General features: G+C 36.8%; 1 protein-coding gene across 1 annotated transcript in view; it reads right to left on the bottom strand.

Annotated features, from left to right (window-relative positions):
• Positions 1-19,639, bottom strand: part of hh (hedgehog signaling protein) — a 42,832-nt gene extending 23,193 nt beyond the window's left edge. Inside the window, exon 1 of the mRNA XM_076115650.1 lies at positions 19,109-19,639. Coding sequence (XP_075971765.1) covers positions 19,109-19,384 — 276 coding nt within the window. The 5' untranslated portion in view covers positions 19,385-19,639. The remainder of the gene's footprint in view (positions 1-19,108) is intronic.
• Positions 19,640-19,919: the final 280 nt, after the last annotated feature.

Here is a 19,919-nt window from a genome sequence, read left to right on the forward strand (position 1 = left end):
TCGACGCATTGTTCCGCCGGGGACAATCGTCGCTAGACCAAATAACGCCGGCTCAGCTTACCTAAATACAACAACACAGAGAAAAAACCAAAGCAATGAACAGTATTACATTTCAGAATTACAACCAACTATATTGATTACAGACTTCAAGGTAATTCCTATAAATACTTGCGATCTGATAAGAAAGCTTGCTTAAGATTCGGATCTCTTATAATTTTGTCAATACTACTGAGCGTGGCCGAACCTTCTTATTATATTTTGACTATTTCAATCAGCAACGAGATCAGAGAATCTGTTACAAATATTCGGTCCGCTGAAATCAGCTGAAAAGTATGTTTTAAGCCAAATTCCTATAAAAAATCCTGACATATTGAAAGATTACTACAGCGGAGACGCGGAATGTAAATAATGTACAATATCAAAAAGAAAGAATGTGAGGTTTGAATCTCAAAATGAGAGAGACACAGCAGCAGATTTCCAAAGAGATTGAGAGGGATGGAAATACAAACTGCGTGAGAACAAATCGCGTGCGGTTGAGGCTTCACATGCGCCGACCGTAACCACGAACCTATAAATATAGGCAATGTTACAATATGAATGCCTTTCTATTGCACAGTAGTTCGTAAATAAGCGTTATGTCAAACACTTGTGTATTATATCATTATATTCATGGTAAGCTACCCACTCTCACTGGATTTATATACGCATGTCATAGGTTACCATACAAAGCAAGTAAATAAGGAAAGATAAAGTTACTACTTTGAAGTCTGCGGACTGCAAGCCTTTGAAAACTATGTATTAATTGAGATACTCTTTATGTATTAAGAAGATTGAATACCTAATTCATACATGCGCAATTTTCAAAACGCAATATTGGAAATAATTGATTTTCTAGTTACTAGTAATATGAGAATTCTTAACATAACTGATTGTTGTTTATGATAAATATTACCTAATACGTATGAAATGAGCAGCTATGTACATAATATTGAGAAACCATCTTGCTTGTTAGATAAACAATAAGCAATAATAGTCAACCACATAATATCTTATCTACAGTAGGTTCCTTACATCTTATGTAGATGCAGATACACACATATTTTGAACAGTATTTCATACATCACTTCCACCAAATGGCAAACGATTGTTTAAAGTTCCAAACATTCTTCGTGGTAGTAGCTGATCATAAACACGCATATACAATCACTTACATCCATACATACTCGTACCTGCACACTGCCCATATAAACAGCAAAACCCATAAAGAAAACCAATTACATGCTTGTGAAGCCACTTCAACAACAAACCAAAATGTTAAAACTATAATTGAATGATTTTATGATAATTGGAATAAAGAATTTAATGCTTGCACAGTCGTCTGGGTGTGACAATTGAATTCCTAAGGAAAACATTTTCATAGCGAAATGTTCACGTGGGTGAAGTAATATGGGACGGATGACGACATACAACATTGAAATTAGAACATTTGAAATAAGAAGCATTAACGAAAATCGATACATGACAAGATGAGTATTTTTTGTAGAAGATTGGCCGCCAATGCGTGGGGGCGCGAGTTGAACATTTGCTATCGGGATAGTTATTCGTCAGCAAATATTAGCCATAAAACGTTCTCTCGTGTCTATTTCCCTTGAACTCGACCGTAACCGCGAGTACCGTTCATGGCCGGTAGGTCTGCGCATTTACAAGATTTTGACGGCGAGCAATAAATAATTGATATTAAATACCTCCTAATACAATCTACTAATGATAGTGAAGCTTTGTACGCAACTCGACATCTGGTTCTGTAAGAAGTTTTTAGTATAAATAATGTTAAGTAATTTTAACGTCACGTGTTACGCACTAGCGCAGTGGCCACATAGGCACTACTATTAAAAAGTAATTTTATTGGTTAACGTTTAGAAGAACTTGCCTACGTAAGAATTTTGTTAGAAATAAGATAAACAAACTCCCACAGGTGTTTATAATGATTGCACGGAGTATTCTATTCTCTACAAAACGTATACAAAATTGTTTTAAAATTCACATACACAAAACAAGTTTTTCGGCATCGTTTAATGTTTATTTTGTGTGGAACAAAATTTACTTAAATGAATTCATGTCTCCAATGCCTGCGATACCTATATATTTATTTTATGATCAAAGCTTCACACACCTACTACATTCTAACGGCATTAGTGCTTTGACATGACTCAATGACGTTCTGAATACTACTTCATTTCCATATCTATTCCGCATTTAAATTGTTACGTCAAACATAAACAGCGACAGTGAAAGTGGACACCGAATTTTTTGCGAGTCATTTGCTATACAATGGCTTAATACATCATTTCTATGATAATTTTGCTTGAGACAAAAGCATGATTCACAAGCGAGTAACTCTACCGGGAGAGTAACAATAATACACGAAGCGCTCACTCGCATTCGCACATTCCCGCGAATTGACTTCAACCAACTTACACAAGAATGCACTTTACCTTCCGACGAGGTCTCAATCGGTAATTTTTTATGTGTTATTACGAACGGATAACCACGATATACATGACACTCGACATGGCGAGATTAATTTCCGATGTGCCAGATTGTCACTTTAATTTATGATCGACCATTGTCTCTTAAGTGACGTCATTTTATGCAAGACGCTGCCATCTGATTAAATTTTCTCGCTCTGTCAAAAGTATTATTTTCAATTTACTTTCAATAATGATTCTCACCATATACTACTTTGTCCGTGGCACTTGGCTTTATTAAAGAGTTTAAAATAAAATATTGAGTTATTATACAGAAACTATATTCAAGAAGTGTGCTGGCCAAAAACTAAGTTAGTCTAGAGAAGGCGAGCGGCGCGACCGCAAGCGCATGGCTGCGTCGCGTGCGGTACCATCGGCCGCTGCGGCGTCATACAAAACTGGTGACCGCTTCCATCTTCTTGTGTTTCAGTTGACCGCAGAGCGCTGTCGGACACCCCAGTCAACGACCTCGACACACCCTGCCCATCACAATTTGTCGCATACAATCAAAAACATTTATAGGCGTTAAATCGTCTTTTAAACGGTCCTATAAAGCAGATGTAAAGCGGTCGTAAAATCGTTAGTGCACTTTGTGGAATTGTCATAGTTTAGCTCGTATAAACGCAACAAGTGAATAAAATAATTTGTCTATTCCTTAATGCCCTTGCTTATTAATTACACCTAAATTGAAGGACCTTCAGGAGTTTATTTCTCTCACTTTAAGGGCTAATTAGATACTTAAGTTAAAAGACGTGAAAACCGATACGTGAAGAGAGTGTAATATCGGAGTCAGGAATCTAATACTTTCTCACGTTAAATATTTAACATTTTCGTGTGTATGTATGTGTGTTATTTAGATATGTTTGTATGTAAACGGCTGCGACGTGTTGAATAGTCATATTTAAGCGTTAAGTATGCGTATCTTTAGAGGGCTGTCAGTATTACAAAGGTCCGTCCGCCTGAACGGGGCTGGGTGGAGCTAATAAACTATTTGAGTAGAGGCCTCGTGTTGACACTGGCGTTTCACACCTGAACAATGCTCCTCGTTTGCATTAATGTAAATTAGGTTAGGCCGCCGCCGCCGCGCCTACGTTCAATTAGACGGGCCCTAAAGTAGCGCATGTGTGCATGTGTTCATGTGTTCATGTGTAAACGCATCTAATAACGTATGCCTGCCGAATATACCTGTAATGAGCTGAACGAAGAACGCTCAACCGAGCAAACTTAATGAATGTATGTGTGTATATTCCAGTAGGGTTGTTGCAGAGCCGTAAGAAAAATTTAATTACTAATCACTTGATTTAATTGTGATACATCTTTTGTAACAATCAGATTTTATTCAATTAAGCTTTTGTATGCGGACACATTATTACCAATGATAACAAAATTCAAAACTAAAACTTATAAATTAAAGTCGCAAAAGCCTGTTTTACTTTGGTAGAGCAGACCCTCATCGATTTGATTCTGGTGTAGAGTTAAGGACATCACATTTTTTATAATAGGGTAGCACAAGATTCGACATTTAAACTAAACGACTTTAAGCTTAGCATCATAACGTTACGAGTAAACAAACATCAACATGTGAGCGCTTATTAATCTGAATTGAATAAAGAAAACAATACTCATGACTATTAACCAAAAATCTATCTAAAAATAGTAAGAGTTGGAGGCCGGGTGTGGTGTCAAAGACTGGCCGCTTCTGTTCAACGTCCGTCAGCGCATGCGCTCGAGCGCTCCGCTGTCGATCGCGTAAACAACGCAACCGAACGCGCCCGCGCAGACCAAACAGATTTGCGTTTTCTAAGAGATTCCGCACTTCCTATACACAACTTGAACGGAGTAAGAAACAGCAGTAGCTATTGCTTCAGATAATATCTGTACCCTAGATCAAAAACCTGAGAATTAACAGTACCGCAAAAGGAAATCAACAGGACATACCATTAACATTTCCGAACGTCACAAATCACACCACCAAAATGCGAGATGTATAACCGAAAAAGATCTATGCTGGGAACAATTTTTTTTTATTGTGAAGCGGCTGAGTCGCACGCGCGGCTCGATTGTGGCTGTGTGGTCCTCGCTAGCCACTTTGTAAATAGTGCGGTTTACCTTTTTCAACTTTTGTGTTTTGTTACCTTTTGTGCTGTTGTAGGGCCAATATTACCATAGCTATTTAGGCTCGTCGGATAAATAAATACGCCATTTATCATGATAGATAACTGATGCACGTGAACGTCGCCGCCGCATCACAGATGGAGTGAAGATTTGATCTTTAGTCCAAACAATTTGTAGTGATTTATCTTTGCATTGTTTTTTCATAATATTCTAATAAATTATATTTTACATTGACATGATTTATGTCTAACTTATAACAATCTCCATAATTTTGTAAAGGTTTCTGGTAACTTTTGATTAAATTTTCAGCGCTACGAGATGGCGTTACTCTAAAGTTACTGCTGTCGTACTTTATAGAAGTGATTATATTTATTTATTTATTTATTTGGCTCACAAAACAAGTTACAGTCGATACAGTGTTGATCTAAGATTAATGTTTAAGAGCTAGACTGCACCTCTAAATATGTAAGCACAGATACATCCAGATAATAAACTTATATTTTAGTTAGTGTGTGAGTATACTAAATATTTTAAAAACTTATTTTTAATAACTTACTAGCTAATTTGTTAGTATTGTGAGTGAAGAACATGAAATTACATTTTTAAATGAAATTGAAGTTTACTTAGGCTTGACTTGAGAGTTAATAATAGTGTGACTGCAAAAAATATGTCTAACATCCCTTTTAAACGTAGAGAAATTGTTGTGGAAAATATCCAATGAAGAGTGTTCCAACACCGTATCGTTATATAACCGACACATTCTGGTTATAGGGTTAAAGAATGAAGTGTTATTGTTGTAGACCTGAAGTGAAAATAATCGATTTGACGGGTTGCGGGCCTTGTACCGGGTGATGAATTTGATACGTGATAATAGTGTAGGGCTATCGAGATGAGAATGGACTATTTTGTATAGATTATATAATTCGCTACATTTACGGCGGTCCGAAAGACGTGGGATATTGAATTTTGCTAGCCGTTTAGTGTATGAGCGAAAGGTACGGCCTAAATTGGATCTGAAACAGAGAGTATTTACGAATCTCTTCTGAACCCTCTCAATGCGCGAACTGTGAGTTTCGTAATAGGGTGACCAGATAATCGACCCGTATTCTAAAACGCTTCTGACTAAAGAGTAGTACAAGAGAATTAGAGTGTGCTGGTTCTTAAAGTCTTTTGTGGATCGTGTTATAAAGCCAACGAGTTGTGTGCATTTAAGTATGAGATGATCATAATGAGGGCGAAACGTAAGTTTTTCGTCGAAGAAAACCCCTAGATCCTTTATCACAGTTTTACGCTGTAACAAAGAACCGGAGAGAGAATATGAAAATTCAATTTTTTGTTTTTTGGTCGTAAATGAAATGATGAAGCACTTATTTATATTTAATTCCATGTGATTTAGTGCACACCACTCAGCCACACGTGATAGGTCTTCTTGAAGATTCAAACAGTCTCCGATATTTTGTACAACGCAGTAAATTTTAAGGTCGTCAGCATACAGTAGGCAAGGACAAGTGATATGCTGTATCAAATCGTTAATAAACATGATGAAAAGTAGAGGACCAAGGTGTGAGCCTTGGGGCACCCCAGAGGTTATAATAATCGAAGAAGAAACATGCCCCTTTATGCTAACAAGCTGAGTTCTGTTATTTAGATATGAAATTATCCAGCGAAGTAGATTTCCGTGTATTCCGTAGCGTTCTAATTTCATACAGAGTATATCATGATTAACTTTGTCGAAGGCCTTTGCAAAATCTGTGTATATTGAATCTACCTGACTATTTTTGGCAAAGGCACTACATAAGTAACTCTTATATTCCAAAAGATTGGTGACGGTTGATCTTCGGGGAACAAATCCATGTTGCGATGATGATAAAAACGGTTTAAAATAAAAATACAGTGCGTCATAAATTGACGATTCTAATAACTTTGAAAATACAGATAAAATGCTAACGGGTCTGTAGTTCTCGCATTTATCTTTTTCTCCGCATTTATAAATTGGGATTATAAAAGCAGTTTTCCACCGACTAGGAAAGACACCACTTTTTAGAGACATGTTAAACAAGATATGAAGTGGTAAGCTTAACGCCTCTCCACAGTCTATCACAAATGAAGAAGGAATGCCGTCCGGGCCTGCCCCTTTGTCCCGACTCAAATTTTTTATTAAAGACCTTATACGATCAAGACTTATTTCAATGTCACATAAGACTGTTGATGATGATGAGATTTGAATTTTATTCATGTCAACATCGGAGTGATTGACGAATACAGAGCTAAAATATTTAGAAAACATTTCACATACCTCCACAGGGTCTGATGAAACTAAATTACCATGTTTCATGGTTACTGGAATTGAGTTAGACCCTTTTTTACTCTTAATGTAACTCCAAAAATGCTTTACATGATGTTTGACAGAATTTTCGACTGACTGTATATAGTCGTTATAGTCATTGTTCATCAAAGTTTTACATCTAGCTCGTAATAGACTGAAAGTGTCATAATCGCGGGGATTTTTATATTTTTTGTAACGTTTGTGATATTTACACTTTTCTTTTAGACAACGTATTAAGGCTGGTTTAAACCATGTTGGATAACTATTGTCTTTACTCGACACTGGGGGCGTGTGAGCCCAAATAATGGCATTTAATTTATTGTAAAAGGACTGCAAGGCAATATTTATGTCTGGACAGCTCAGCTCCTGTTCCCAGTCAATGGACAAAAGCTCCTCACGGATGTCAGGCAGATTGCATTTATTAAAATTGGGTCGTCTTATATTTTTACTGCAAATTAATTTTGGAGATTTATTCGAGTCAGAAATATCTATTAGCAAGGGAGGATGATGTTCGTCAATGCGACTTAGGGCTGATGCTGCGTAAACACTTATAGTTGATAGAGTCGACATGACAAGATCCAAGAGTCGATTGTTTTTGTTGGGTATGTTATTAAATTGTTTTAAATTACATAGTGAAATCGTATCAAGCAATAATTCAGATTTTGGGTCACCGGGTGGATTAGGAATTAAATTAAGTGAGTTGTTTTCCTTAGTCCAACTTATATTTGGCATGTTAAAGTCCCCCAGACATATAAATTCATCGTCATCTTTTAATAATGATACACGTTTTTGACAATTTGTATAAAAAGAGTTCATACTATCTGTGTCCAAATCGGGTGGCAAGTAACACAAACAAATAATAAGACTATGCTTTGCGGACAAATTAATTTGTAACCATATATCCTCATTATTACTTTCCCATTCGAGTAGGCGAGTCACAGTAATGCTGTTTTTAACGGCGACAGCAACACCCCCGCCATCAGTTTTGCTGCTATTGGAGGTAAAACGATCGCGACGGAACACCCTGTACCTTGAATCAAGAAACTCGGAATCCAGAACACTCTCATTGAAATTGGTTTCGGTAAAACAAATTAAATCATAATTACAATTCAGGATATTCAGATATACTTCTCTCAGCTTGCTCCTTATTCTATTAACATTCTGATAATAAATAATCACAATGGTATAGTTTTAAAGTTCCAAATAAAATTAACAACTAAATATTATACATGTTAAGGTACCTAACAACTGTAATTTAATAACTAAATTTCCCTAAGACGTTCAACATTTTTAATCTGAATAGCTTCACACTCATCATTCTTACGTACATAAATTTTTCCAAATTTTACCCAAACATATTTGTATTCTTTTTCTTTGGCGACTCTCCTGGTTTCTGAGTAGAGATGTTTACACTCTGGAGAAAGGTGTTCAGTTATATATATTCTCGTTTTTTCACCGGAAATACCTAAGTGAGAGCTGTTTAGCATTTGGGTATGATCCTTTGACTGTGATTTATTGAAGCGAGTTGTCGACGACAAGACTGGGTCTCGAAGGTTCTGAGATGAAAGAGTTACGAGAATGTTTCTGGGTCTATTTGATTTGGCATTCATTTTTGCAACTCTGCGACAAGCTAAAATATTTGTGTCGTCCATCTTTACCCCAATAATTGAGCAAAGTCGCTTGAAAAGTTGTAAGACATTTTCTGATTGAGACTCAGGTACGGACTGAAGCTCTATATTGCGACTTCGAGATATGTTTTCCATATTGTACAGTCTACTTTTCAATCCATTTATTATAGATTATTTGATTATAGTTAAGTAAACAGCATTTTGCTCAGTACGAATTGTTTTTGCAGATAACTACATTATTTATTTACTTAACAGCAGTACTTCTACAATTTCAGCATCAAACCAAAAACTCACTGTGTTTAAGTATAATCGAAAGGAAATATTTTTTCAACGCACTGTTCCAGAATGCGGGCCTCATCGGTGCTACATCAAATCGTGGCACAATAAATTTACCCAAACCGCAGGCTCTTTCACAATATTTGTATCGGGCGTATTACGGTGCGACAAAAAGAGCCGAAAGGGCGGCCCTCGTTGAATGAAGGGAAGGTAAATAAATATAAATAAATGTGATGGCGGCATGTGGTGCGCGGGGCGGGTCGGGGTCCCGCGGCGCCTGCGCAGCGCTGCTCGCCCTAGACAGCGCGCGCGACGTGCTTCACCTCTCAACGACCAAATAACTTTACGTCCTCACAATCGCTCTTCAATGCCGTTAACAATGCAAAATTATTTTCATAAGAAAATTCAACATAGAGTTTCCACGATACATGTTTTCAGATTTTCAGGTCGAAAATAATGGAACGGAATTTATCTAAGCAGGTACTCAAAATTACTTAACTGTTTTTCTTTCAATTATTCCCGAAGCGGTTATTCCGATATAGGTACCTTAAGGCCTAAACCCGTGGAGTAGCACAAGTACATACTAAAAAGTTTTGTTTATTATAAAAAGGAAGAATTCAGTCCCCATGGAATTACGTGTTTTAGAAGACATTGACATTGATGCTCACTTATCAGCAGCTTTCGCAGTTCGTTAACGTTAAAACTTTATCAGTTTTCAATTCTTAATTGAAACTTCCAAATCAAGCAAAGCATCAATTTCGAATCTTCCATTCAACTTTATAAGGAAAAACCCGCTTCGAGCGAAACATGGTGAAAATTTTCTACATTGTAAAATTTCAATTATAAGAGCATTGTTCTTACATGTGGTTGTCACACGACATTAAATGAGACCAATGAGAGTCGTAAACGTATTGTCCGTGCGCAAGCGGCTTGAGCGTAGTCGTGTTCGGCAGGACCAATTACGGGGCTGGCCGTGCAACGTGCACTTTTATTGGGTGTAAGATTTAAGTGCCAATCGACACGCTGAGTACTGGGCCTGCCTGATTTTTACGGCCACTTAAGCCTTTACGGACCGTTTTTACTCAAAATTCAAGCACATTAATCGTTGTCTATCATTATTAATTTCAATGTGTAATTAAATCCACAAATGATATAATGATTCGAGCCCAAGTTCTTTGATTTTGTTTTTATTAAAGACAGCAAAGGAAGTAAAATAAATGTGACTTGAAAGAAGGACATAGACACTAGGTATATAATGTATAAAGCATTTAATGTTTCAAAGGAATGACTGATATTATTCCTATTATGGCAATACCCATTAAGGTATTTGATTCATTGACTACTAAAGTGAACTGGTGAATAGCCTGAATTATTTCCGCAGTTACTCTTCATAGCCGATATATCAAAACATCTTATAAAACCGGCAAGGGGAATACAATAAATCATCAAAAGCCATCGATAAGCGCCAAGCGGATTGCACTTTAAACCTCAAACATTGCGATATTATACGAAGATTCTCACATAAACAACGTTGAACAATAAATTTTGGACTTTTCATTTATCTACAAAGTCCGATTTAAAATTGTGCAACTTGGTTATGCTTGAACAAACTTAGAGTCATAAAGTCTTTTTATATTTAAGGTGTATTCTGGTGGATGTATAATATTTTATTATTTTCTTCCTTGTTGTTTGTTGGCTACTGGCAATGCACTTATTTACTAAACATCTATCCATTACTACTGGACCTACTGGTCTTATTATTATACCATTAATGATCTTAACGAAGGGTATAAAATAGATGAAATATTACTATAGCTAATAGCTACGTGACTTACCTAATATCTGTGCTGTTATTCTATCCTCCTATTAGTCACTAACAAGTAGGTACAAAGGTGGTGAAAACCGTTTGTTACCGGTTTCTAGAAACGTACCTATTTCGACATTAATGTTATTATATTACATATTATCTAGATACACGACGGTTAGCAAAGTTATAATCAAATATATAAGTTTATTTTTAACAATGTTCCATTTCTCTACATTTCCAAAGAAAATCCCTTTAGATTTACGACCGAACGGGATGTATCAAAACTCTTTGCCGATGAGCCAAAGTAATCATGAGTAAATTGTGGCCAGTTCAAGTTTCATCACACGCACTAGTTATGGATACGGAACTGGTTCCTTGTAAAAACACATTCTCAACTGCATTATGAGCTCACCGAATACTGGAGTTTATTCTCTGCGTAAATTATTTTACATAAATGTTTAGGATTTCCAAATCAGCTCGCTTGTGAAAAGTTAAGCATTTCCACATACAGGACGTGATCATAAGATGGTATGTTATGTATTGGTAAGTGAAAGATTTTCATACTTATCGGCAAAGGTGTGATAGCTTATGTGCAGATGACTAGATGAAATCTCTCGCTTTTATATTATCACAATCACAAATAAACGGTTTGTAAACTAAATAGTTTCTTTTCATGGCAAGAGTAGCAGGTGCACACACTGAGCATTTGCTCAAGATTATGAAGAAGGAAAGCGGAACAATCATAAAATATACGACGTATATAATGTTTGTAGTGGCGTGGCCCGTGCCTCTTAGCATTGACTGAGGTTTGACAGATAAGAAAGACTAAGATAACCACAAACAGCTGGCTGACAAATATTTGCGGCAGTAATTAAAATAAACCAACGTCTGAGACACACGACACTCACGCAAACACTAGGGGCCGCTTTTTGCGACGACCCACTTGGTTTTCTTTTCTTTTAGTTAAGTTGATGGGGAACAAAATAACATAAAGGACTAGTCAACAAAGCATTCTACAAATATACGAGTCCCATCAAAGGTATTGAAGGAATTTGGTTTTTATTTGATAGTTAATGTCGTTACTGTTAATACTTTTGATTTTTGGTTCTTAAGTCAATCGATATTGATGTCGGTACTTCAATTTGTGTTCAAAATGAAAGTGTTGTGCTTTTTATTATCTACGATTGTTTTCTTATCTAGTTTCATTACAATTTAATATTAAGGAAAACGTTGGATAAATAATACTAAGTACATACCTAGCGTGTGTGTCCATCGTGCCTCTCAGGCACCAAGTTGATGGAATTAATTAACACTAGCCAGGATTCTCCATCAACTTAGTCACAAATTAGTATTTGTATTATCGTATGGACTGTTAAATATTTCTATTACAACTCTAAGCAACTACCGTTTAGCATGACCAGCTCGTAACTTTACTTACATACGTATTATTATGTAAATGGTATGGTACGTTGCTAGCTATTCATTTGCACATTTTCTTTGTAAGTTGATACATAAAATCATTTGATGCAGAGTTATGATAGAGCAGACAATAATACGGAGCTGTGATCTCGTGCCGACTACACTGACAGCATTTGTCGGGGCTTTGTTTATCTAACAAGTGTTCACCGGAACCAGCCGCAACTACTTATACATTGCGCAGGGCCCACTAAACGTCTGATTTATGTTAAGGTATTAGCACACTTGTGTTTACATACATCACGACTGTTTACGTTTGTGAGAGAAATGCAAATCGTTAATTTATCGCCACCTTAAGAAGCAACTATATAAAACAAACCGCAAACACGAGCGAGGTTCAAAGACCTATCACTGAACAGTTTGGCGTGTGTTTGAACAAGTGTCCGCCGACAACTTGCAAACGTTAAAGGGCTACCACATGAACGATTATAATTTACTTTATATTTAACTTTGTGCCTGGAAAGCCCGCACACAAATGTCCAATATACAAAGCAAAATGATACACCGTCCGTTCAGCTCCAGCTTTCAGGGAATAAATAATTTTGTCCAATTTGCACACGTTATAAATTGTATAATTTATTCCATATAGAATATTTGAACTCTAATACTAAGTGCTTATGAGTAATCATATATTGTTAACCCTAAAAACGTATCAAATGCAACAGGTTCAGTATGGAAGGTACTTTACATGCAACGGCAACAAGTATGGCTTCATGACTGTCAATAAATATATACACGTAGCCAACATAAACGTTGCATACTTATTACACTTAGATAACAATGGTCTATAAAATAACAAGTTTTGCAAAAATCATCCACGTTATTCCGTGATAAGTTTTCATTTAAATGTTTGTCGATATTTATTTCGGCATTGTTTATAAAAAAGTCATCATGGAATGGCAATTTAAAAATAATATATTTAGAATATGTTTGAGTTATTACACGTAACTATTCATAATCGAACCAATTTGGTAAATACAGTTTAAATGAATTAAAATTTGTGCAAGACACTAATATAAGTAGCATGGGTTATAAAAATTAATGTGCGGTGGGCATATCCTAATTTCACGTGCGTCGGTAGATTACGATTCCGCATAATCTTGCTTAACATCACTCCGGATAACGTTGATTCATATAAAATGTTTGCTCATAAATATTAATAGCCTAACAGATTTGCACAAGAACCAGTAATATTTGCTTTTCTTACAAGTAATCATTTCAGTGTACTTTAGGAATAATCCAGCTATTAATCATTTCATCAAAAAGATATAATTTTTAATAGTTTTGTACGTTGATGATTGAGTACAGCCGGTGGGTGCATCGTGAAGTGGACTGTGGATAAAAACGCGATGTTATAAACGGCTGTTTGGAGGTCTTTATAACATTTTACAACGTTGTAAACCCACCGTAGAATTTTAGGATTAATTTGATTATGGTCAATTATTCACAAAGCGATCGGGCCTCGTTCCGTTTTTTATCCTGCGCTAATAAGCCGAAAAGTATCTAATTTGGACGGCGGTGTCTTTGCTGCTAACAAATTAAACCACTTTAGCGTATCAGGCAATGAAATTAAATCAATATTAACAATCGATAATTAAGTAAGTTTAAAACGGTGCCATCGTATAAAACGTTTATTTGATTTACCCATCTATTGACATACCTACTTAATTACCGCTCGCTATAAGAACACGCTTTTAAAATTAAGGCTAATTCCTAACAGTTCTTCAAATATAAAATACGGGTTTTAATTAATGTTTGCGTCATTTGAGAGAATGTCAAACACGAAGCTAATCTCTGGATTACAATAGGGTTTAAAAAATAGATAACAAAAGTGAGTGTGGCGGTCGGTTGTCGGGATTGCTACGCTATCTGCGCGCGCGCCGCAGTAAAAGCTCATTGTAACTCGAGCCTCAAATACGAAATTGAATAATGCTGACCTATCCCGCGACCGCCTTGCTCATAAATCACCGAGATATTTATGTCCCTCAACCCCCGCACCGCCGCCGCACCCCTTCGCGCTCCTTTGCTTTATTCGCGTCCAGGGATATAAAATATTAAATAAAAACCTACATAAAATGGTAAGTAATTCCGATTGGAATCGGAGGAGAGCAGGTAATGTGGTTCTGCGCCTATCCTGCGGTTTGCTGGCTAGCCGACCGGGCAATTGCTGAGCGTTTTTAGACTGGAAAGGCTACTCATGTTCCTTTTCACGACGTACTTAGTTTATCATTACATGGTTTGGTTGGTAAAAGTAACAAATGTTTAAGAAGACATTAAGTCTGAAGGAAAGCAGTCACCGGCACAAGGAACTCTACATTATGTAGAGACGTTGCTTGGTATTCGTTTACAAGTTACATACAACGTGCTCATAGCAAACATTATTTACTTGTACAAAATTCATAAAGTGCAGATCAGTGCAATGATAATGTAAATCCGAGCAATTGTTTGTAAATAAAGATTACAAAGTAGTGGAAGCTGTAGCATAAATCCCGGGCTGTCACCGCGCACGTTACGCAACACAACAACCGACGGAAAGAGCATAACGCATTTATCTCTGAAGCATCTGGCATGTAATGTACCGCTTCCCGTGCGCATTAACTTTACTTATATTCCCTCTTATTTATGAGAAATAAATAATACTATTAGACGGAGATACCGATTCCTGATAAAAAGTGGGCCCGAGTTAAATGGGAGGCTCGTTGGAGGCAGAAAGAAAGTAATGGAGGCGCATCGAACCGGTTTGGAGATTTTTACGAATGCAAGGCTGCTCAGCTCGGCTCCGACTATGTGCTGCCCGCGGCGAGCACATAACATGACCGACGGCGGATTCGCGCCGGCCTTTCTTTCACGCACACACTCGCGTCTGATCGTCCGTACATTCCTTCGGCCGATTATTATCTGCATATAACTGGATTCTACCTAAAGATACCTATACCCATTAACATATTTGCTATGCAATCAGTCCGCGATTCGGTCATTATTTACGAATATCCGGTCAAACAATAGTATCCTTGAACACTTCAATACTATTTCAGGATTTGGGTTGAGTTATACTGAATTATGTGTGATGACGTGCACCATTATTGAGTTTGTGTTTGGGCACCGACTGTAAACACCTTGTCTAGAACTGCATACGTCCTAATTACAATCGATCGATTGACATTGCCTCAAACTGATGTTCAGGAATAGCAGCACTGGTAAACATGTCACAGTTCAGCTCTGTTTGATTGGAATCAATATGAGTTTGCTGTTCCATGTATGTACCAACAACACTTTGAATTACGCAGACTGACGACTTGTATTACCTATAGGTATAACTACGGGTTATAGTTTGTCATTAACGCTGCCGTGTTATTTACTTTGTAATTAAACAAGCGTTAATCATTTGATTTTAATTAATTTTATTTTATTGAATTTTTAATATAAAAAAGTTACCCCTAACTAGGAACCTATATCTTTATTTCATAGGAAACGTTTTCAACCAATAAGGTAGAATAGATACAACTATTCAGTTAACAAACAAGTTCACAATATATTGTATATTATTTGTATGAGCTGTAAACATCAACAATCATGTATGCGAACAATTAAGTCATAATATCTAACACAAATATATTTAGTATTATTGAAGATACTGTACGTATATTACCCACTAACTATATGAACATCTTGCATTTTCAATTTCTTATTTATATAATAATAATAAGATCATAAATCGTATTAACGTAAATTACTTTAAATACCACTATTACACTCTACACTTGTACCTATACTAAGTTAATCGTTAAAATAGTTGAATCGCCACGGGCATTGATTATTTTGGGCACATAATATTCAGTTACACCAGTTACCAATAATTGCAGCGTCGAATTTCATAACACACTGACCGATTTATTAAAATAATATAAAGTGTTCTTAATACATCAGAACCGAAGTATGTAACTGTATATGCCTCTATGGTGAATTTGTTTGTCAACACGCGCTTATGTTTGACAAGCCATTAGAGCGAGGCCAAACACATACTTGTCCGTCAAGTCGCCTGACTACTGAAGAATTATTTTCCTACAAATTTCCCAAACGAGTCATTGTTAGGAAAAAACGATCACGATTTTCCTTTTTCAGCCGCGAAGTAAACTAGCATGTACATTTTATGCTTGGTAAATATTCGCATATACTAAGTGACTGTAGGGTTTTTACCCTGCCTCCATGACATAAGCATACTATCATAAACCACCCACGCATGTGAACCATCTAACATAATTATGATGATTGCAAGTAACATTTATAGTGATTGATGTATAACTTGCTTGTTACAAAAATAAAGTTTACTTTGTTACCATATTAATGAAGTTGATATAAAAACAAAGTTTATGAAATTAAATCCGTTTTAAGGCCAGTCTAAACTTGTCATTAGTTTTAATAGCGGTATATCGGATTAAAAGATTATTTTTCGCAAAGATTTTAAATTAAATTATTTTATACACATTCAATATTTAAAAAGTAGGCGTTTTTATTTAAACCTTAATAGGATGGAGATGAGAAAAAATACATTTCACAAGCAATTATTATGTTATTACTGAAACAATGATATTACTGAAATATTTACCACAAGAAACTCCCTAAGATTAAATTTATCTTAGCGCCAACACGTTGTACCTATATCTAAGTTACATACACTACTGAAAATTAAAGTTGTTCCTATATGAGTTGTGATATAACACAAATACCTATAAATACGTTACATAAAATTTCTGAACACCTAGGTCTTTAAAAATATATGCAGTTTTGCCTGTACGGTAATATCTGACATAAAAATATTTTATCTCACTGTACCTAAATACTACATTGAAAATGTCAACATAATCGCTTCAGTATCTCAAGCGATTAACATAGATCAAAGATTTGTACATTTTATATAGCGTAGTATAAATAAGGCTCAGTCCACATGTTTACCGCGGCCATTCCAGCGCTTGCAAGCATCCTTCAGCGGTTGCTTTGACGATACGCACGATGTACTTATTTGCTCACCGCGATTGTCGATTACTCATACAAATATATTACACAAAGAATAACATACAAATATTAATAGTATCCTAACGAGTCCGTGCGCCTATGATAGTTCAATAACTTGTGAAAATATCAAGTCTACGCACCGTAATCATAATTCATGTTTTCATAGTTCAGGAGCAAAGTCTACTTTCTCAAAGTACCTAAGTCGATAAATTTTAGGTATCTAACTCGTAATGTTCCTAAGACATATATGAAAACTCGGTAGTTTTAAACAGATTAAAGGTTCGTTAATGGATAATGGTTATGGTGGGGTAAGCTAATTTACTGTGATAAAATTTATAGCTTTTGAGCTTCTTAACACAAACGTGAAACAAGGAAAATAAAAAGTTATTCCAAGTTCCCAAAACTGATGTTTGGAGACAAATGATAATATAATTAAATGTTTCTATCTAAGTTTTACTGTATATTTAAGTAGTACTGAATAGCGTACGAATAGAATTTGTATTTTAAATCTTAACAAGACTAAGTCTTTGTTTTGCAATTCTACAAAAAAGTGTGGATTGGTTAACAGGTTATTTAGAAAATAAAGCTATTAATCTGTTCTTACTATGTGCTTAGAAGTTAATAGGTTAGTGTGTTGGATGTAGGCGACAAACATACAAGTTTACTCTGATAGCTATAGATATATAGTACTGCAATCTTTTAAGCCGATTTTTATTGCCACACGTGGGCTCGGGTTGTAGACACGCCTCACAGGTCACTTGGACATCTCGTAATTCCGCACACCGTGATCATTTAATGTTAACCAACAAATCTACTTACTACACTGACCCGCTGACTTTTAAATAAAATATACCTACGGAAAAAGGGGCATGGAAATGACTTGTTTAACATCAAAAAATATAAATCTCGGATTTAAAATAACTTAAACCTCAATATTTTCAGTCAAATAGAAATATTTGTGAAAAAAATCGACACACCTAGATAAATACAGTTTACCACAAAAAGTACTTGACTCAATGCGCCATTAAAAAATAGGTACTATGAAATAATTCTATCGGCGCGATTGCAAGCCGTTGCGAGTTCTGTAAACATTCAATTGTAAACAGTTTAATCGCTTAATGTCGGAAAATAATTTTCTTCACAAATATTTTTGTACAGTTTAAAAGTAGATCCCGTACAATAAACAGATTGGTTCCATCTTGTATTTATGTTCAACAGATACCCTATATATCGCGCTTTCTTTCAGTAACAACAACAAACAGACAATTACCTACGGACTTGCGAATAGGAGGTAGTTCGAATTAGAACTTCCGTACTATGAATTCATTTACTTATTGAATTAATTAAAGCATGTCAACAGCTATTTACTTTGTTCTAATGCGTAATGTTACAACAGCCCTAAACTACAATACAAAACAAGCAACCCTCAACAATAAGTTTCCCGTAAGCTGTCTTTATGTTTATACAAAGCATCGTGAATGACAACGCACGATACTGAATGCCTTCGACACCAACTTTTATGACGGCCATATATTCACCGAAACTGGCATCAAAATTGTAAGGAATTCATCATTCATCCATTAGTCACAGAGTCAAAATATTTGTTGACAAAGCCTGCGTAATTGCAGTGCTACAATCGGAACACTCGCTACGAAGCTACCGTAACGCCCGCAATTTGTTCCCATTGTTCCACGCGCGTAATGTTTACACCGGCGATTGTCCCTGCCCGCGCACTAAGGAGCTGTTTTCAAAACAGCGGACACTTCATGAAATCCATTGTTTTGCAAGACAACTTCCAACGACTATAACGGGCCGAATATTATTGCACTTCCCATTAAACATTCGGCACTGAAGTTTCCATGTCGCTGCTCCGCTTGTAGGCGCGAAACTTAAATTCTAGTTGTGTGAGAAATAATCGTGGAAAATCATGAAAACTCACCTGCGTCATGAGGCGGTCAGCGCCCGTTCCTTCATCGTCCCTGAAGTCGATGTCCGTATTATAATTCGGCACTAAGTCTTTGAACCTCTCGTCGTCTCTGGTGATGCGACCCTCGGGAGGGCCACTGGCGGTGTTCTTGTTCTCGCTAATGTTCGGGTCGTGCTGGCCGAAGACTAGGGGCATGATGCGGCGCGCGCCCTGACGGCGGGTGTAGCCGCGGCTCGGGCCGCAAGCCGCCGCCGCGCCCAGCCACAGTAGCACCAGCGACAGCCTCATCTCGCAGACATCACTCCACACGCGCTCGACGCACGACCAACGCGCGCCGCGATCTGAGCGACACTGAGAGCCGGCTGCCGCAGCCCGATCGGACGGGCCGTCCACCACCGAGCCCGGGCCTGCATCCCTTGTTACCGCCCGAGCCGCCCGTGCGCCACCACCACACCACGCACCGCTCCGCGCTTGCTTCCCGCGGTGCCTTGCATTCTCTCAACTCCCTTTCAACACACCAAGATGTGATTGTCGCTTTATAGCAATTGTCAACTACCCGACTTGAGTCGGTTTTGTGTCATTAAAGTCCCAAGTATAGGTAGGTGATTTTAAAAAGTAAGTACCTTACTTTACTTTTTATTATTGTTGAATAATACTCAACACACATCACACTTTACAAACAGGGACAAGTGATCTTGGAAGGTTGACCTGAAGCTATGCTCATTACTCATGTCACCTTCATGAAGTCCAAAAGTTCATGTAGGTGTTTATTTCATATGCATTGCTAAACTTGATCTTTAAGTGATGACACAACATAATGATG

The sequence above is a fragment of the Anticarsia gemmatalis genome, chromosome 6 (genome assembly GCF_050436995.1).
Source record: "Anticarsia gemmatalis isolate Benzon Research Colony breed Stoneville strain chromosome 6, ilAntGemm2 primary, whole genome shotgun sequence".
NCBI classification, from domain to species: Eukaryota; Metazoa; Arthropoda; class Insecta; order Lepidoptera; family Erebidae; genus Anticarsia; species Anticarsia gemmatalis.